The sequence below is a fragment of the Diceros bicornis genome, chromosome 35 (genome assembly GCF_020826845.1).
Source record: "Diceros bicornis minor isolate mBicDic1 chromosome 35, mDicBic1.mat.cur, whole genome shotgun sequence".
Taxonomy (NCBI): domain Eukaryota; kingdom Metazoa; phylum Chordata; class Mammalia; order Perissodactyla; family Rhinocerotidae; genus Diceros; species Diceros bicornis.
In genome coordinates this window covers 16397137-16418012 of record NC_080774.1, presented here as the reverse complement: position 1 = coordinate 16418012, position 20876 = coordinate 16397137, and the positions used below count along the sequence as shown (strand labels likewise).

Below are 20876 nucleotides of genomic sequence, written 5' to 3'. Positions count from 1 at the left end.
TGAACAGTGCATCAAATCTAGAATGAGCTCAGTGTCTTCCCTTCTCAATCTCCTCGTGCTCCTCAGGGCCGCCATCATTCATCCGGTCACCCCAGGCTTGAAAACTTGACATCATCTGCTTCTCCTTGGACACTGCCATTCAGTGAATCACTCAGTCCTACAAATAAAGCCACACTGTCTCCCCCGTTCATCCCCTACCTGCCATTTTTGTAGGCCTCCTCATGGTCCAGGCTCTTTTCCTCTCAGCTGAGCAAATGTAGTGACTTCTTGGCCTTCTGCTTCCAGTCTCTCCTTCCTCCCAGCTAACTCATGTAATGTTAGACTCATGGTCCTCAAACACAAGGCTCGTCAGCATCCCCTGCCCCTTCCCAAACCTTTCAGAGCTTCCATGCATCTTAGGTGCACCCCTGAGCCTGGTACCTAAACTCAACCATTTGACCCACAAATGCTTCCCTTTCACCTTGTCTCCTGCTCCTTCCCCTAATGCATCTTATGCTGTAGCCACTCTACCTGGGGCCTGAACTGGCTCATGTTTCTGCCGACGCACCTGCCCTTGTCTGAAAGGCCTTCCCCCTTCCTCTCCTGCCCTCCCCACTCCAGCCCGCCATATCCCAGCCCTCTCCACAGCTCACATCTCTGACTCCTCCCCTCACCTGTTCCCGTAAAAGCCCCCTTTCCTGCCTGCGACCTCCCACAGCGCTCTGTACCTCTTTGCTTTCTGGCTCTTCCTGCTCTTAACCTGTATTACGTTTCTTTGTGTTTGTCTTATCTTTTCCAAGGGCAGGAATCATGTTGGCTTCCTCTCTGTATTTTCTGTGATGCCTAGTGTGGTACTTTGCAGATAGTAGGTGCTTGGTAAATATTTGAATGAATGAATGCACTCTGGTAACTTCCACAACTGAGTAATTGAATTATAGAGTCTTCTTTCCTTCGCTGTTGCTTCGGGGTGCCTGAGACTTCTCTTCCTGCCTCGAGTGTATGCTTCTTGAAGGCTCTCTCTCTCGGTGCAGGCATTACACCCATAGCGGTTACTCCATTAAAACTCTCTGATTGATTCGTGATCTACAGGAACGCCGCCATTCTCTGGAGAACAAGGTAAAGAGGCTAGAGACCATGGAGCGTAGAGAAAACAGACTGAAGGATGACATCCAGACAAAATCCCAACAGATCCAGCAGATGGCTGATAAAATTCTGGTGAGCAGGAACAAAAGTTGAAAAGTTAAAAGATAACAGGTTAGAGGTTGCAGAGGGAAGGGGGTAAAGAGAATTAAACACCGTCACAGGGGAGGTATCGCCGTGTAGGTGAGTTAAGAGAAGTGGTTTCAGTGTACGCCACGTCACAGAGTAGCACGAATAACCAAATGTTGGATGTTTCAGCGCTGGTAACAGATCCATCAATATTTTTTTCTCTGTTTGCTATACTGCCTGACGTTTTTTAATGTGAACGTGCACACTCGGTCATTTCCGATACCCTCTTTCAGGAGCATTTACGTACTTCCATCAGCAGAGTTTTGTATGGCTGTTAACTTTGCAATGCCAACGTAAAAAGCTGTAGGGATTTAGAACAAAGACCAAAACCCAAGATTCTTGCTTTTGGAGAAGGAAGAAATTAGTCATGCAGAATTGTTTTTCTCAGAGTAGTGTTTGTCATAGACCCATGTTCACCCACTCACTCTCTCTGCTACAGTTCGTTATTATTATTATTATTATTATTTTCAATTTCCTTAGATGGAGCAGATCTTTTTTTATGTGTGTAATCATCATGATTCTGTTTTTGGCTCTGATGACCAAATTAACTTAATCAAGAAACGTTCGGGTGGTGCTTATAGATATGTTGAAGTTTTGCCCCTGCCAAAGTGAAAGGCAGGTGAACCTTTGAAGGACTCTCCTTGGATCTCAGTCCCAAAGCCAGGAATTTGATGCCACATTTGGGAGACTTAGTGATGACTCGGAGTCTGTTCACAGCCTCCTCTTCCCCCACCCCCAGGAGAGACTCTGGAGTAGTCAGCTGTTCCTCTCCACCGTAAGGAGGCGAGGTGGTGAGCAGGTCACTTCATCTCTCTCTCTCTCTCTGCATCACTTCTGGGAAATGAGTCACCAGCAACTATATGAACTCAAGAATGGCCAACTTAGAGGCCTATACTTAGTGCCAAAAGAAAAACCCTTCAAAACTTTACATTTATGTCTTTGTATATATATATTTTCATGAGTATATGGATGCTCTTGAGCAAACAAGTAAAAGAGAAATTGGTTAAATTGCTTTGCTTTGACACACAGTCTTCATATTTACGTCTGCACACAAAGGCAAATGTGACTGTTAGTCTGCCCTTTCTGTTCTCTTGTTCTATCATCAGAGTTCCTCTTGGCGATTGTCAAGTGTGTGAATTTTATTGTGAGTAAAATTAGATCCAACCACCGCTCTCCCTTGATTGGTGTGAACAAAGTGGTTAAGTCTCTTGTGGTTGCAAAGTGTTTCTCTGTTTAATGGTGATGTGTTCATTCATTCATTCAACAAATATTTAATGAGCTTCTACTATGTGCCAGGCACTGTTCTAGGAGCTGGAAACAGCAACAAACAACAGCGTTTGCATAACAGGACTGAAGAATTTGATCCAATATGTAGAGAAAAGATAATGTTGAAAAAAATGACAACAACAACAAAAAATGCCAAACAGCCAAGATGTCAGATTTTAGAGTATCTACTTTTCCAAAGGTTCACTTACAATTACAATGTGGGAGTATAGCATTCTGCGTTCTTGGATTATGTGTTGTAAACTCCCATTTATATATAGACCAGAAATTCGGTCTTAAAGTCGTCAGTCTCAGGTATCTGAGTTTTCGACCTGTTTTTAGATTCTGATTTCCATTCCTGTGCTGTCTTATGAGGAATGAACTAAGAAAAGATGATTATCAAGTGATTTTTCTTATCAAGTGTATCTTGCCACCTGCCTGAGTACCTTTGTGGTTATGACTTCATTTATCGAAGGTGCCTTTTGCTCAAGAACCCTGTGCTTAGGCAGCAAAGTATCTAGGACATGGGCAAAGGGTGGTCCTTAATACCGTTATATGATGATGAAGCTTGGAAACAGATCTTATAATGTTATTTGTTGTAAAATATTTGCCATTCTGATAAGACCTTTCAAAACAGATAATTGGGGTTCTCATTATAGCAAAGTCTTTTGCTTTAATAAAAGAAGTCATCGTAGGGGATCTTTTAGTGCACATAAAGCCCTTAAAGTATGTTTTTATTAAGTAAAATCCTGTTTACATTCAACTTTTCAAGATCACATCTGTTAGCTTGCGATAAATCTTGTGCACCTGGTCTTAAAATTGAACACTTTACTGGCCCCCAAAGCACAGTCAATGCTTGTAAACTTGAGAATTGCAAAAGCTTAATCAGTAACATTTTATGTGCACGTGAATCTGGAAGTATTCCCATTTTGTGGACATATCCTGTATAATTTCCTCATTCTTCAAAATTCTCCTAATTACTTCCACTTCAGAGAAAAATTTCATAATAATGTGAAGAGATGAAAACTTGGAGTAATGACTTTTGATATTAGTAATCAGCTAATGGGTCTAGATTCATAAGAATTAATGTGGATGCAGATATCTGCGTTTAGAGAATGTTTCAGTGAATTGAATGCTGCCTTTTATAAGATGAGTTTATACTACATTGGCAAATGAGTTGGTATAATTTTCAAATGAATTACAATTTTGTTTAAAAGCAGAAATCTTAATACAAGAATGAAGAGAACCTTAAATTTGAGCTATTTATTACTCCACATTCTCTTCCCATCTTTAGTATAAATGCATACATATTTACGTCATTATCAGTGTATTTTATGTTATGCTTTGTTTCCATTGGTGTCGTATCCTGTAAAAGTGATATATGAACGTTTCCAGATGTTTGCATCCTCCACATACCAGTTAGTTAAAATAATCATTCAAAACTCAAAGTGTTTGAGTTGTAACATTAGTTTTCATTCTTAGCTAGGGTTCTTGAGCAATCATTTTGTTGATGAGGAAAATACAAAATATTTTTTATCATCATAATAAATTAACTTGAAAATAAATTAAAATTCCTTTTCTCATTTAAGGCTCTCATAGCAGTGAAAATAGCCTGAGGCTCAAGTTAGTGGTCAGGGGCTTTGTGGTGTACTAAACTTTCAAATGTTGTTTTTGTTACTGTTATTTCTCTGTGCAGAGATGAAGAGCTGCCTTGGTGTGACCTGTCACACTGACAGATTTCTGGTCCCAGCCCACCAGCTGTGTGTGTGTATGTGTGTGAATACTTGGACTTGGAAAAACCCAGAGCCAAGGATCTGTGTTGGTTTCCTTCCCAAGAGCCTTAGGGCTGGTAATGAAGGAACAGATGCCTGTTGCCTGTGGTGCCTGTGCCAAAGTCATGTTTCCTGTGAATGTCTAACATACACCGGCTGTGACTTTCCTTTTGCACACCTGACCGTCTGTTCTTTTGTGTCCAGGAGCTGGAGGAGAAGCACCGGGAGGCCCAGGTCTCAGCCCAGCACCTAGAGGTGCACCTGAAACAAAAGGAGCAGCACTACGAGGAAAAAATTAAAGTAAAGACACTTTCTGATCTTCCCTGACATTCTTCCTATAGCTCTACATAGCTTCTCTCTCTTTCTGGGCACTCTGGGCCACTTCTTGCTACACCAAAGGACTGTCTGGGGTAAATGCTATCCTCAGGCCATGGTGGGAGGTTTTGAGGTGTTATCCATGTAGGGTTTGGAAATCAGAAGTTCAAAAAAAATTTTTTTTTATTTGGTTGTTGTGTATCTCAATTCCGTCTTTAAAATATTTTTTGACCCACTGGCATTGAGTCCAAGATAATTTAGATTTAGCCACAGACTCACCACATTCTTTGCTTTTAATTTCCCTCCTGCATCTCAGACCTGGAATCCTTTTCCTTTTGTTTAAAGTATATCCTTGAGGACTTTCTTTAGTGAAGATCTGCTGGTGACAAGCTCTCTGTTTTGTTTGAAAATGTCTTTATTTCACCCTCATTCTTGAAAGTTGTTTTGACTGGGGATAGAATTCTAGGATGGCAGTTATTTCTTCTAACACACTTTGAAGATATCGTTCCATTGATTTTTGGCTTTTTTTATTGCTTTTGTGAAGTCAGCTGTCAGTCTAACTGTTGCTTTCTTTGAAAGTAATCTTTTTTTTTCCCCTTTGGCTGCTTTTAAAATTTTGCTTTGTCTTTAATTTTCTGAAGTTTTACTGTGATGTGTCTAGATGTGGATTTATTTTTATTTATCCTGCTTGAGACATACTGGACTTTTAAATATATTGGTTTTTTTTAAAATCAATTCCGGAAAACTATTGGTTGTTATATCTCAAATATTGTCTCTTCCCCTTCTCTCTTTCCTTCCCTTTAGAGAATTTGATTAGGCATGTGTTAGATCACCTCCAGTCTATCCTTTTTTCATATTTTCCGTTTCTTTATCTCTTGGTGCTACATTCTGGGTAAGTTCTGACTGATTTACTAATTCTTACCTGTCTAATCTGCTGTTAAACCCATCCATTGAGTTTTAAATTTCAGTTATTATATTTTTTGTTTCTAGACAATGTTTGGTTCTTTCCCAAGTTTACTAGATTATGTAAGACAGTAATTTTCTATTCCCTGTCTTCATTTTTAAGCTTGTTTTTTTATTTCCTTAAACCTATTAGCAGAGTTGTTTTATGATCTGTATCCGATAATTCCAATATCTGAAGTATCTGAAGGTCTGTTTCTGCTCTGCTGTTTCTCTTGGTTCTTTTTCATGGTACCTGTCTCCTTGTGTGCTTGCACAGCTGCTCGTTTTCCTTGGAAAATTATTAATGGGAATTCTTTGAGGCCTTGGATGAAAATGTGCCCACCTTAGGCGGTGGCCTTGGGCTTTGATTTCTCTGTCTTCTTACCCTTTGAGGCTGTTAAGAGTGAAGCCCAAGTTTATTTGGTTCAGCAAATACCTCGAGTTCAAGACAGCTTTGTGCCCTTACCTCTCTGGGTTTCTGCTTTCACTTAGATTTTAGTCTGTAATTTCTTACATTCTTGCCAACTTTTAGGTGCTTTTGGGAAAGAGTTTTCCATATTTTATCTAGCATTTTAAATCATTTTCCATAGACGAGCTGGCCTAAATAATCTAGCCCACCATATAAAATAATAAATCTGATTATCATTTCAATCATTGAAATGATTATTTCAATTATTATTAATAAATTCAGTGATCAGAAATGGATGCCAATCTATTTCCTTTTAAGATCACATCACATTTTCATTATGATTTTGAACCACGCCTTTAACTCAATTCTTATGTTCTTGAGAATTAGACGTCAGTCATTTCATCTCAAACGTTGTCTCTTCTCCTTCCGAATCAGACATTGACGGAGGCTTTTAATTTTTGTGATGATCCTGTTATCGATGTGGTTGGTGTTCTCAGAGAGTTGACTGTTCCTTTTTTGGAGACGGGAACATGTACATGCTCACACAGCATCTTCACCATCACCACCCTGGCACCTTCTTTCTTTTACCCCTGCTGTTACTCTTGGTTATTTTTCATTAAAAGAAATACAGGGAAATAACCCAGAAGTGACCTCAAAGTGTTTTAGCATGACCCCCTACTTAATGCATTTTAAATTTTATATACCAGTCCTTTTGGTTTGAATTCTTACTGGCTTCCAGACTTTTATCTTTGGAATAAACTAACTTTCAGAAAATTATGAGAATGTATACAGTAGTCCATTGGCACCTTTGCCTGATGGAAACAACCCTTTGCAAAATTTGTTCTGTGATTTGAGTGATTATATTGACTTTCCTGTCGAAAAGCCATGTTCTGTCTTAAATTGATATAAATGTCTACAGTGGAATCTCTCATTTGAAACAAATTCCTTGCTTCCGCTGCACACATCTTCTTGTTCATCTTCTGCCAGATTAACCCTATTAAAGCTGAGATGCATACATTCTTGATAGAGGCTTGTTCCTTCTGGCCACACTTACCTCTCATTGGTATCCATCACTGCCAAAGTTGAGGTCTTATTTTGAGCAGAGTCACCCTGAAGATGTGCTTCATTGCTTTAGCACCTCATAAAAAAGGAGCATACCTGGTCTAGGTATTATGTGGTCTCTGCTACCTTCTGGATGGAGAGAACTGTGCTTTATAGATCCTAGAGAGTGTTAGAGAAAGATCTGTTTTCTTCTGTCTTTCCTCCTGGAGTCTTCACGAAACCGTTTCTTTTTAGCCTGCTCTGCTTTGTGTTTCCTGTTCTAGCTTCTATAAGGCAATTTTATTAATAATTATCATACCCTAGATTCTGTCCCTTTCTTGTTCATAATTTTAGAATCACACCCTGACATCCAAGAGAAAGGGCCACTTATCCTACTGAGCCTCTTCCCTCCTCCCATGACCCTGTCTTCCACCTTTTGTTCTTCTCCACCAACTCTCATTCTATTTTTTTCATCAGTCGGTTCTAGTTTAAAGTGCTTTTTGAAATCTGTTCTTTCCTTTCTTTATCATGTGGATCCCCTCCCTGCTGACTGGCTCTTTTTAGGGACGATGTCCCCATGAGCTATGAAGGTCCCTTCACAATAGACATTGTGGGAAAGGCAGATTTCAATCCCATCTGTGACCCCAATTCTTTCAGCTTTCTTCCCAATATCAGAAACAGTTGGTGTCATTCAGAAAAGCAGAGTGGATTCTCTGTGATGAGAAACACAGGGTTGTGGTCAAAGGCTTGGACAAATTATGATGTTGTCTTCCTTTTTTTCTTTCCTTTTTGCCTGTTGTTTTGGCAACTGGCCGGGCTGTGTGTGCCTCGCAGAACATTAGATCAAGCTGGTGGATGGTGACACCATTACTGTTTTATTTTATTTTTTCCTCTTGGGAACAGTAGGTGCTTACAGTGGTGTTCTCAGCACTGAGAACACATGATTTCTCATCCCCTGGGAAAGGTTTCTCATCCCCTGGGAAAGGTTTCTCATTCCAGTGACTTTTTTTCCAGCTGGATCAGAGGAAAGAACGGAGGACAGAGGCATTTTTTTTCCGTTCTTTTATGTTGTCTTTTCAATCTGTTGACACTCCACCTACTTTATTGGTGGGCAGAATCCTCTTGTCCCTGGCTGTTTCTGAACATCAGCCTTGGTCACACAGTCTTCCTCGGTCTTCAGCTTTCTGTCCCTCCGTCCACAGCCCAGAGATATCTAGATTAATTTTGTACAAATTAAGAGCAAGCAGTGTTCTGAAAACTACTGGTGCATTGGCTCCGATAAAGTTGTCCCTAGGTAACATCTGCAAATTACAAGATGTGTAGAAAGATCTTTTTTTCCATCTCATTTTGGAGTCTACCTCTGTTTTGGATATACCTCTTCGGTCTTTTTGGCTGCTGATTTTAAAATAAGTTCTTAGTTCTTAAATTGAACTTAAAATAAGTTCTTACTTGCCATTTGATGGTAATACTTGATTTCTTGATCTCATCCTGGCTGATAAACAGACTCCCAGTTCCTCTCTTTGCCCCAGAGTTTGGAGGGCTTGGCTTCTCCACTGCTTTTCGCCTCCTCTCTTCCTTGCCCCACCTTTCTCAAGTGCTCCTGGTTTGTCTTCCCTGCTCAGCTTTACTACTCAGGACACTAACTTCTTCTTTTGTTTCCCGTAGGTGTTGGACAACCAGATAAAGAAAGACCTGGCTGATAAGGAGACTCTAGAGAACCTGATGCAGAGACACGAGGAGGAGGCCCATGAGAAGGGCAAAATTCTCAGCGAGCAGAAGGCGGTAGGTTTAAGGAATCATAAAGCCAGTTTTTAAAGGAGGGTTTATGAAGCATGCCAGGAATCACAGACCTGAGAAGAGTCCATTCATCTGATGAATTAGCCTTTCTGTTTAATCCTGTGGAGTTTGTTGCTAACCTAAAGCTCTCTCTGCAACTCCTTCCTCTCCTAAAAGCAGAGTGGGTGGTGGCTCAGGGTGGCCAGTTTTGCATTTCACGCTCTTTTTTAAGACTCATGCTGATCTCACATCAGCTAGAACATTGTCCTTCAAAATGACCCCTGACAAAATGCCAGGGCCCTAGGTCTCCCTCATGGGTCTTCTTTCTACTCACTCACTTCTTTCCTTTCTAATCCATGTAGGCAAATGTCTCAGAAACTTACTGCTCCTAAGGTTCACCTGTGGTGCTTGTTAATCTACATATCATTTCAGATCCTGCCGAGACTTTTCACATCAGAATCTCTAAAGGAAGGTCTTGGGAAGTTATATTTTTAACCAACACCCCCCTGATTCTTATGATTTCATTAAGTTGGGGAAACTTTGATGTAGAGAATCTAGGACAGTAGTGGTTGAGTGAGAAGGAATCACTCGAAAATGACAACCCCATGGTTGATGAGAAATATGAACTTGCAGATTCAAGTTAGAGGCTCCTGCAGGCTCAGGCCACACGCAGATGACACGGGGATTTAACGAGGCCTGCGTACTCGCAGAACGTCCTGTTCCTGAATAGGTCCTTCAGCATGTTTTTAATGCAAGCCACTTAGCTTGTGTGGGGACATTTAGTCTCTGTTTGATAAAACAAGTGAGTGCCATCCTTTTGAGCAGTAAGATCTGTGATCCTCAGGGTACAGACTAGTTGAGTCCCTTGTTCCCTCTGGTCAAATTGCCTGCATTTCAGATGACACTTTCACCCCAGCCCACATGGCTTACATTACTTTCCTTCTGAGTAGAACTGTCTGTCTGTGAGGTTTCAAAGGTCCCCTGTGTTTCAGATGATCAATGCTATGGATTCCAAGATCAGATCTCTGGAACAGAGGATTGTGGAATTGTCGGAAGCCAATAAACTTGCAGCAAACAGCAGTCTTTTTACCCAGAGGAACATGTAAGTATTCACATTCTAACTGCGTGCGTGATTACACTTTGGTCTTCTCTACTGGGGCGTATACTCTGTTCTTCCATCTGATGGAGCTGGAACAGCTTTAATTACTTCTGTAGTTTGGCCCAGCCCCCCCTATATTTATATAATGTTGCCCTCTCTTAACTGGTCTCACTCGACCATGTCCTCTCTTTTGAGCTGGGTTTTCTTAAATGCTTCAAATTGCCATCAGATTGCAGAGTGTTATGCTCTCTCTAATGAGGCTATTCATAGTTTGCTTTGGGAAAGCTGCGTCCTCATTCCCCACACTCGCCTCCTGTAATTGGCCAGAGGAGATCTTGTGGGCAGTTGGGCCCTCCATTTTGCTGTTGTTAACATTAGACCCTGGGGGTTGGATGAAGTTTGGGCTTCAGCAAGGACTCTCTGTGTTCCAGGAGCACTTTATCTTCATCTTTTCCCCTAAAGAATTATAGTCTCCAGGATTTTTTTTTCCTTCTTAAATTTCATCTCCTAAAACATTCTCATCTTAGTTCAAACCAACTTGGTAGACTGCTTTTTGGTCTTTGAGTCCTTCCGGTTTCTGATACTTCTGAGCAGTGGGGTGGAGAGATGAGCAGAGAAGTAGAAGGAATAGTGCTCTTTCTCCTCATTGCCCTTCCTTCCCCAGCACCCGCCTTGATGAGTTGTTGGGCTACACTTGTACTCTAAGGGGGCCCCTTTTGCTCTCTTATAGCCTCAAGAAAAAAATCTGCCAGAAGAATGAAATTTTAGTATCTCTTGCATCCCCCTTGATCATGCTTAATCCCACAGGTGAGGGATACTGAGCAGGGAGGATTAAATGGGCCCCAGGTCCCCATGCTGGGATCATGCACACGAGGCCTGGTCAGGACAGAGCTAATCTGGGGATGACCATGAGGCCAGGACAGAGCTAACTGGGGATGACCGTGGTCCACTTACTAAGACATCTCTCTTGCTCTGTTTCTGTCTGTCCTTCTGAGGGGACATGCTCACCTCTAATGAGACTATGATTTTGCTTGGCTCCCCCCACCACCCCCACCAGGAAGGCCCAGGAAGAGATGATTTCAGAACTCAGGCAACAGAAATTTTACCTGGAGACGCAGGCTGGGAAATTGGAGGCTCAGAACCGAAAGCTGGAGGAGCAGCTGGAAAAAATCAGCCACCAAGACCACAGTGACAAGAACCGTCTGCTGGAGCTGGAGACGAGGTTGAGGGAGGTGAGAGTGAGGGGCGATCGCCCGAGAGGGTTTGTTGGAGGATTTGGGCCCCAAACAGCCAGGCGTCAAGCGTAAATCAATACTTGCATGAGAGATGTTGTGCGTGGTGATGAGGAGCACAGACTGGGCCACAGGGATCTGGGTTAGAATCCCATCTCTACTTCTTTTGAGTTCTGCAACTGGGGCAGACTACCTTCTCTCTCTGCTTTGGTTTCCTCATCTGTCAAATGGCCATCAAAATGTATCCCCCTCATGGGGTCACGTGGGGATTATGTAAATTGGTGTATCTTCAAATGGGGGCAGGGTGATTCCTCCTTTATCCCAATTTAGTGAGGGTCACATGACCAAGTCTGAGTATGGAGTTTAGCACAGTGTTGAGTACATGATGTGGCAGAAGTCTTATAATGATAGTGGAAGATTAAAAGACAAATCGTACCTTTAGGCTTGTCTGATGGGAGGTGGCTCTCTTCAGAGGTATAAAGAAGCTGGGAAGGGCAGCCAGGTTTTTGGGAGAAAAATACAACACATTTGCTTGTAAACATCTTGAGGTTGATTGAAGCTGTGAAGTTCCATTCATGTACTCACTGACTGTGTATTTATTAAATGCCTGTTGTGTGCTGGTTAGTAGCCTGGATATACAGTGGTGATAAGAAAGACCCAGTCCCTCATCTGGGGGGTGTCAGCCTAGCAGGCAAGGTTAGCTGGTCCTGGCAGAGTCAGGACTGGAGTTCAGGAGAATGGTCGTTGGAAGTGGGACATCCGGGCTGGGAGTGAAGACACTGCTCAAATATTTATTTTATTTTATTTTATTTTTTGTTTATTGTGGTAACATTGGTTTATAACATTGTGTAAATTTCAGGTGTACATCATTATACTTCTATTTCTGCGTGGATTACATCATGTTCTCATGTTCACCACCCAAATGCTAATTACAGTCCATCAGCACACACATGTGCCTAATTATCCCTTTTGCCCTCCTCCCTCCCCCCTTCCCCTCTGGTAACCACCAATCCAATCTCTGTCTCTACGTGTTTGTTTGTTGTTGTTATTATCTACTACTTAATGAGGGAGATCGTACAGTATTTGACCTTCTTCCTCTGACTTATTTCACTTTGCGTAATACCCTCAATGTCCACCCATGTTGTCACAAATGGCTAGGTTTCATCGTTTCTTATGGCTGAGTAGTATTCCATTGTGTATATATACCACATCTTCTTTATCCATTTGTCCCTTGATGGGCATTTAGGTTGCTTCCAAGTCTTGGCTATTGTGAATAATGCTGCAGTAAACACAGGGGTGCATGTATCTTTATGCATTGGTGTTTTCATGTTCTTTGGATAGATACCCAGCAGTCGAATAGCTGGATCGTCTTCATTTTTTGAGGAATCTCCATACTATTTTCCATAGTGGCTGCACCAGTTTGCACTCCCACCAGCAGTCTATGAGAGTTCCCTTCTCTCCACATCCTCTCCAACACTTGTTGTTTCCCGTCTTGTTAATTATAGACAGTCTGACGGGCGTGAGGTGATATCTCATTGTAGTTTTGATTTGCATTTCCCTGATAGTTAATGATGTTGAATGTCTTTTCATGTGCCTGTTGGCCATCTGTATATCTTCTTTGGAGAAATGTCTGTTCAGGTCTTTTGTCCATTTTTTAATTGGGTTGTTAGTTTTTTTGTTGTTGAGATGCATGAGTTCTTTATATATTTTGGAGATTAACCCCTTATCAGATGTGTGGTTTGCACATATCTTCTCCCAATTGTTAGGTTGTCTTTTCGTTTTGTTGATGGTTTCCTTTGCTGTGCAGAAGCTTTTTAGTTTGATGTAGTCCCATTTGTTTATTTTTTTCTATTGTTTCTCTTGCTCAGTCAGACATGGTGCTTGAAAATATGTTGCTAAGACCGATGTCGAAGAGCGTACTGCCTATGTTTTCTTCTGGAAGTTTCATAGTTTTGGGTCTTACATTCAAGTCTTTAATCCATTTGGAGTTAATTTTTGTGTATGGTGTAAGGTAATGGTCTACTTTCATTTTTTTGCATGTGGCTGTCCAGTTTTCCCAACACCATTTGTTGAAGAGACTTTCCTTTCTCCATTGTATGCTCTTGGCTCCTTTGTCGAATCAAATATTTGTGATGGAATTCTTCAAACAGCAGATGATCTCTTAAGGAAAAGACTGAGGCAGACAGAGGTCTGAGGACTAAACCTTGAGGAACACTCATGTTTAGGTGTGCTACCCCACAAACTTGGGGTTCTCTGCCCCATGTGCATAAACAAGCCAATTAATTACAGCATCAGCTTGGGGAAAAGAATTCATCTTTATTCTGTGAGATTGATCTACAAGGAGAAAGGGGGCACATGCCCTCAGATCTGTCTCCCCGATTCAGGATTTGGGGTGAAATTTAAGAGGTTAGGGAGAACAGGCTGGCATGCGGAAATGCTGGTGGGATAGGTTTTGCTTGGTGAGCTTCAAGCATTTATGGTACGGTTTTAAACACTCATGACAGCGTTCTAAACGTTTATGATGAAGTGGGGAAGGAATTTTTACACTGGATCTTCCTGAATGGGGAATCTTCCTCTTGCTTCTGATAAGAGTCCCACTTGCAAGTTCTGGTCGTGTCCCGCCCGGTCCTTAGGTTCTGTGGGAAGGAGGATCTTTGGTTCCACTATCATTTCAGGTCAAGATTTCTTCTTTTGCGCATGCCCTGGCTACGTGACTTTGCAGATTTTCTGGAAGGTACTTCTTAGTGACTCTGTTGATAAGAGATGGAGTCAGTTGAACTGGTCCTGGAGGGTCTGGAGTTACAGGCATGTCTCAGTTCATGCTGGAATGTTAAAATGAGGCCAATTCTCGGAAGGCCAGGAGTTGTTAAGGTGTGGACCCCTCCATTAGGACCACATGGCATGTCTTTTGGAATGCAGATTCCTTGGCATCTTCCTCCCTCAGCTTTTAGAATGGAATTGGGTCGGGAGGTGGGGAGCAGGGATCTGCATTTTTAGCAAGAGCCCTGGGGTGATTCTCATACTTTTGGAGTTTGAGAACCGTTTTTCTAAGTTGTCCAAAAACCTTAGGGGGTGGTTTAACTTTTATTTTCCAGCCTATATTTTTACTCTTCAGTAGGTTGGACAACATTTCCCCATAGTGTCAGCCTTAAGAGTGTGAGTGTAAATAACTCAGATCGATTTCTTTGAGCGTGGGAAGATGGGCTGGCTGTTTTCTACCTTCCCTTTCCACGAATGTCTCTTGCCACGGCTGCCCTGCAGCTGTAGGCCATCTGGACAGTTAAAATGACCCAGGGGAAGTGTGTTGCTTTGTTCTCGAATCCCTGTAGCTAGCCTCCCCACAAGGGTGGTGGGAGAAACTTAGACTGCTTCATGAGAGGCTCAGGGCTGTATAGACTCTCTGGGAGTTCTGGAGCTTAGCTTTAAATACGACAAGGTGGGTCCATCTTCTCTTTGCCACCCATTGCTATTGAGATTGAGGGCAGAGGCCTCAGCCTTGGGTTTGATCCACCTTAAAGGGCCCTGGGCTTTCCTCCTACTGCCTGTGTGCAGTGTTAGCCCTTTTCTAGCATAGTGTGTGGAGTCGTGAAGGTGTAGGGCTCTTGGATTCTCCTGTCATTGTACAGCATCCTGCTCCCCAACCTCCACTTGACTCGCTGTCATCTGCATCTCATGGTTTTGCCAAGTGGCATCAGGAGAATTTTCAGGCATGCTAGTGGAGTCGCAGCCTGCTCTGACTGCTGGCATTTTAATAAGATAAACAATAAGTCATGGACTCTTGAGCCAGACTTCCTGGGTTCAAAGCCAGTTCCTGCCATTTTTTGGCTATGTGACATTTGCTCAGTTACTTAATCTCTCAGTGCCATGGTTTGCTTATCTGTAAAATGGAGATAATAGTAGTACCTCCCTCATTGGGTTGTTTTGAAGATGAAATGAGTTAAAACAGTACCTAGCATGTTGAAGTGAGTGCTGCATTTGCTGCTGGCACGTCGTCATCATCACAGCCATTATCCTCATCCTCACTAGAGAGAGATCACAGCCTTGGCTTCAACTGCCACTGACTTGTTAGGGACTTCCAGATCTAGAGTACCAACCCAGACCTTTCTCTTGAATTTCTGACCCCTTGTCCCTGTAGACATTAGACATCTTCGCTTGGATGTCTCCCTTGTGGCTCGAGGTCAACACATCAAGACTGAATTTTGTGTCTTTCTTCTCAGACTGGCTCTTCCTCTCATGTTGCCTGTCATAGCCAGTGGTCTCACTCTCTTGTAAGTCACCTGCCCAGAAATGCAGGTGTCACCTTTGATTCCTCTCTGTCCTTTGTTCCCTGCCCCGCCTTGAATTACCCACTAAATCCTGTTGGTTCTCTAGGCTAAATCTTTTGTCTTTCTTCTCTTTACCCCCCTGGCTTTTGGGACTTTGATGTCACCTTTTCTGGGGAGCCTTCTCTGACCCTCTGGAGCTGGATGGGAGGTCTCCTTTGTGTCCTCATGGCGTTCCATGTTTAGCTCATCACCCTGTGTACCCCTTGGCAGTCCCCGTTAGAGAGTACGCTCTTATTTGCTTGGCATCCCCAATGTTTGACACAGGGTCTGGTCCCTAGGACAGCCTTGTCACTGTTTGTTAGGTCAATAGATGTGCCATGAGCTCCCTCATCTCCGTGCCTTTGGACATTTTGCTTCCCTTGCTTGGAATTTTCTTTCCCCTCTTATATGTTCGTTTGGCTCTTGTATTCTTCAGTACACAGATCCAGTTACCTCCTCTACACCTCTGCTGTGTTCCCACTGTATCCCTACATGTCCTGACCATTGCACTTGACCACAATATATGATAATGGTTAGTTTTCATTTCTCCCCAACTTGGAGGCAGAGACTGTCTCTCATCTCCATAATCATTTTTACACAGAAGTTGCCGAGTAAATTTTTCTTAAATGAGTGAATGAAACATTGAGTAGACAGATGGATAGATGGGAAGACAGAAGGAGGAATGATTAGTTCACAATGTGACATTAATGAGGGTTACCTAATGAGAACAAATCAGAGCAAGGATATTTAAAATAAATAGAATTCAGTCTATTGTTCCATTTGTATTCCAATTGTAAAGGTGTCCTGTTACTCATATGATCTTATTTATATCCATTTACTTTTAAATGTTTTTCTAATAAAGACAATTGTCATAATTTTCATAGGGGATTCTTGCTGTGTGGTTTTTCTTTTGAAACCTTTCCAAGCATTTGAATATTTAGAAGTAAGGGATGGTTTGTATATACATTGTATATGCTGTTACCTGTTCTCACTCCTGTTGATTTTTGAGACTTATACAAGTCAGACGTGTTTTATTGCATGTTTTCCCTCTCAATTGAATGCTGAGAATTTGATTCCATGACCAAGTTTAAGATGCAGGTTGAAAAGTTCAGGTCTTGGCTTTCCCTTTAGTTGAGGTCAACGGAGCATTTGTCTCTTTCTCTCTCTCAGGTCAGCCTAGAGCATGAGGAGCAGAAACTGGAGCTAAAGCGTCAGCTCACAGAGCTGCAGCTCTCCCTGCAAGAGCGTGAGTCCCAGCTGACAGCCCTGCAGGCTGCCCGCGCGGCCCTGGAGAGCCAGCTTCGCCAGGCGAAGACGGAGCTGGAAGAGACGACAGCGGAAGCAGAAGAAGAGATCCAGGCGCTCACGGTAGGCCTGGGGCGTGGCACCTTCAGGTTGCTGAAGGCCTCAGCTAGGATAAATGTGGTGCTAGTGATATTTACTCACTCTTAGAAATTCCAAGAGAGAAAAAACCATTTATAGAGATGTTTATAAGGGCAGAAAATTGGCTTTACGTAGGCTTCTCCTGCATTGGAATTAGTATACTAGATTGATTGGTAGTATCTGAGCTTTCCTTAGTATCTTGAAAAGTTCCTCCTTTATTTATGTATCTTCCCTCTTTTTAAAATGATCATCATTATATTTTAAATTTGTTTCAGATAAAGTCCATTTACCTGGGTCTTCTACTTAGTTGTCAATGATCATTTAAATAATAATGATCTTATATCTTAAAGTAGTCTTTCTACCATATTTCTGTTTTTGTTTTGGTTAACCTCATTTCTGTTACTTTTCTTTTCAAAGCTTTAGATTCTGCTTCAAGTCTTATGCATGCATCTGGTATGTTCTGGATGGAAAAAATTCTTCTGAATGAGAGATTCTTCCTCTAAAAGGGACCTGGCTTCCCTTTTGTTTCTGAAAGACTAGGTTACTCAACTGAAGAGTTTTCTTAGGATGTAGAACTTGGAGTGGGGGTGGTCACTGGATTTAGACCATGGTTCATTCTGGAAGTCTAAAAATGTGACTTTTGGGGCCAGTTTCCCACAGTTGATCCTTCTCACAGGGACTGACCCTGGCTAACAAAACTCACCAGAATCTTATATATAAAATGCCATCTTATCAACATACAATGGGAAAAACAACTGCCAAGTTGACTAAGATGCTGTGGGTGATTAATCTTCACATCTTTTCCCCTTCAGAGAAGTCTACTTAAAAACCCCATTACTCTTGGAAGGCTGCTTGGTAGACCTGGACTCTGGGCATAGAAAGCTGAATGAGTTTAATGGCTAGTGTCAACCAAGCACGTACATTTCTAGTAGTAACATACTGTACCTGCCAGACAGATGGGCGCACTCATGCCTGCTGGTCAGGGTACCCTGTGGGCAAGGCACAATGCAGCTGATTGGCTTTATGTTTTTTTTTTTTAATAAGGTACCTAAGTGGGTACCTTATTCATTCTGATTCATCTTGGATACTGTCCCCATCTCCATCAGCAGACATCTCTAAATATCTGTTAGAGTGGGGTTACTTCTACAGATGGCAACTCACATTTGTTGCTTGTGATTTACCCTGTTTAAAAGTAATGTGTGTATATATATTTTTAAACTAATTTCATTCTTAGAAGTCGTCTCCCATTGTTGGGTTTAGGGAGCCCATTATCTGAACCAAATTGGGAACGTGATCTGACAGTGCGAGGGTCCTTATAGACCAGTCTGGGACATAGGGGCTTCCAGGATTCTAGGGGCACATATATAGAAGGTGCTTGTGCATCCTGGATTTTCCAAGGCTTACACCAAGTTCAGATATTGATTACAATCTTAATTTCCATTGTCTCTGAGAATGCTCATTAAATGATGCCATGGGCCCCCAGTATTTTGTTTGGAAAAAAATAGTCATGGTATCTCTTTATTTATTTATACTCTGCCTTGTTTCAAAATGGATTGAAAGCAGTTTGGAAAGATACAAAACAGTATAATGGGATAAAATAAGAAAGAGAAGGCGAAGAGAAAATAAGTCTATAAAAGAGAAAAATGGAGGTAGGAATGAGGTGAATATATAAGAGTGCATGTCAGGAAGGCTTACGTGCTTTCTGGAATTGGGTGGATGGGGAGGGAGACAGCTAGATAGCATTTCTTAGCTGCTAAAGGAGATATCTAAAAATCCAACCAGTATTATATTTAATACATTATATATTAATATGTTGCCCCTGTATGAACTCTCAACGTCTGAAAGAGAAGGAGACATCAGCAATTTAATCCATATTTAATGAGTCCTCACTGTGTGCCTAGCGCTGTGCTTTTAGCTTTTTCTTCCCAGGGGATTGGCCTGTAATTCCTCAAATCCTCCTACTTTGGAGCCGAGGAGAAGGACATGTTTATCTCAATGCTCTGTTGGAACTGGGAGGGAGGGTGGTGGCCGTGCATCTTATTCTGCCTGATTGGAAGGAGGAAGGTATAAAATAGAGCATGTGTCATTGCTGTTTATCTATGGGGAAATTAGCCTTTAAATCCTGTCTTGCTGCTGGTTGGAATGTGCTGTGCCTAATGGATGCTGGGAGCCTAGCACAGCAGCAAGTCACGACTTAATTTAGTTAGATGAGATCACTGCCTGGGAACATCTTTTTTTTTTTTTAGAAAAATGAAACAAACTTCCCTAGGTCTAGAAACTAGGGCTCTGCCACTCTCACAGATGAAGATGTTTTGGAAAATAAGGCTTGTTCAAAATGGTGGCAGAAGAGTGCCTTTGGTCAAACACCTGTTTGTAAGCCCACCATGCAGGAATCCAAACCCCATGTCAGTTTGCTTCGGTTCAGTTTTGAGGCTGAGGGTTTTTTCCCGCCCCTTGTCTTGATTATGTGCCATAAACCTGGTTATGGACTGCGTGCGGTTATTGTCTGAATGGCTTTGTTGAATTTGTCCTGAAGAGTGTATTTTCCAATGGAAAGAGAAAATGGTCACAAATGCAGTAGTCTGACTCTGTCGCTCGTTGTTCAGGCCCAAGTTCAGACCCAACGTTAAGCATCCGTCAAATTAAATCAGCTGGATCTAAAATGATCTCCTAGGAGGTTTGTGAGCTTCACAGCAGGCTGTTTTATCAATAAAAGCAAGTAGTCAAGTGGGCTGTTATTGTTAATTCTAAGACGCCTCCATCTCCTAGCCTGGGAAGGGCGTAGTTGCTGTGTTTGGCCTCCACTCTTGGGCCAGATTAGCTGGAGCACAGTTAAATTGAAGCTCTCCATTGAAGAAGCGTGGCAGGGGCCTCTGGGAAGCCATTGTTGGTCTTCCTCGTGCTTTCTTTTTTCCCCAGTCTCACTTTACCCATTCTGTCAATTGTATTTGCATTGAAATTCACTGGCCCTTAGAAGCTGAGGTTGAATCAAAGTAGAGACCAACGGGAGAGTCAAATTTAAAGAAAAAGGCAGGCTTTTAAGATGCTTCAGTGCTTATTGGTGGAAGAGAGAATTTTCCGCCTGGACTTGGTTATTTAAGACACCATGGAATCCCTTCATCCAAGGAAGAGAATTTGAGCCTGCACACATTTGAGCACACGGGTGTGTGATGTGATGTAAGTGTTACTCTGGGCCCATGGGTAGGGATGTGGCGTGGGCTCTGTGTACACCAGCAAGGCCCCATGGACACGTTTCATATCCCTGCCCTCACATTCTTTCACTGATTTGGTTAAATGACTAATGATGAATAATTAAGAGTCTAAAGCTAGAGACACTAATGAAAGGACTCCTTCCAGCATTGTGTGATTATGAGATCCCAGAGTCATCCTCTTTGATTTGTTAAAATCATTAGTCAATGCACGCTGTCATTTTTTTACATCAATATCAAACCCTTCATTTAATTAGTAAGTCATCAGCATGATAGCCAAGATGTGAAATTGGGGCATGGAAGGTAACAGTCTTGCTTGGTGCCTGCCTTCACAGGGAGAGGGATTGATGCGTGGAAGCCTGAGTGTTCTAGAATCCTAACGGTGGATCCCAGAAGGTGGTCAGACATCTAAACACTGGTTTTCTTTCCTCAGCTGTGCAGGTATCTTCTCTCATCAAGCCTGCATCATAATTCTCTTTTCTTTCTTTCTCTTGTAACTTCATAAAATTAATGAAGATATAAGTACTCTCAAAAGAGAGTGCCTCTCTGGTCTTCAGGCTGCAGCCTGTCTATTCTACCTTATTGCCACCCAGCCCCTAGGTCAGTGGTTCTCAAAGTGGGGTCTGTGGATCCCAGAGGGTCCCCAAGGTCAGATTATTTTTATAATAATACTGAGAGGTCATTTGGCATTTTTCATTGTGTTAACATTTGCACTGATGGTGCAAAAGCAATGTTACTGTTATTTTAAAAGAAATTAAATATTAAAAAAAAAAATCTCAATTTTAATTTCTAACGTGGTAAATATAGTCACGTGCCGAATAATGATGTTTTGGTCAATGACAGACCACATATACGATGGTGGTCCCATAAGATTAGTACCATA

At 42.0% G+C, this 20876-nt stretch overlaps 1 protein-coding gene across 8 annotated transcripts in view; it reads left to right on the top strand.

Annotated features, from left to right (window-relative positions):
* Positions 1-20876, top strand: part of CIT (citron rho-interacting serine/threonine kinase) — a 157346-nt gene that overhangs the window by 85863 nt on the left and 50607 nt on the right. For all 8 annotated transcript variants that reach the window (XM_058531533.1, XM_058531538.1, XM_058531536.1 and 5 more), the window contains 6 exons: positions 1069-1194; positions 4488-4583; positions 8656-8772; positions 9759-9868; positions 10923-11097; positions 16572-16769. In XM_058531533.1, the coding sequence (XP_058387516.1) occupies positions 1069-1194; positions 4488-4583; positions 8656-8772; positions 9759-9868; positions 10923-11097; positions 16572-16769 (822 nt within the window). The remainder of the gene's footprint in view (positions 1-1068; positions 1195-4487; positions 4584-8655; positions 8773-9758; positions 9869-10922; positions 11098-16571; positions 16770-20876) is intronic.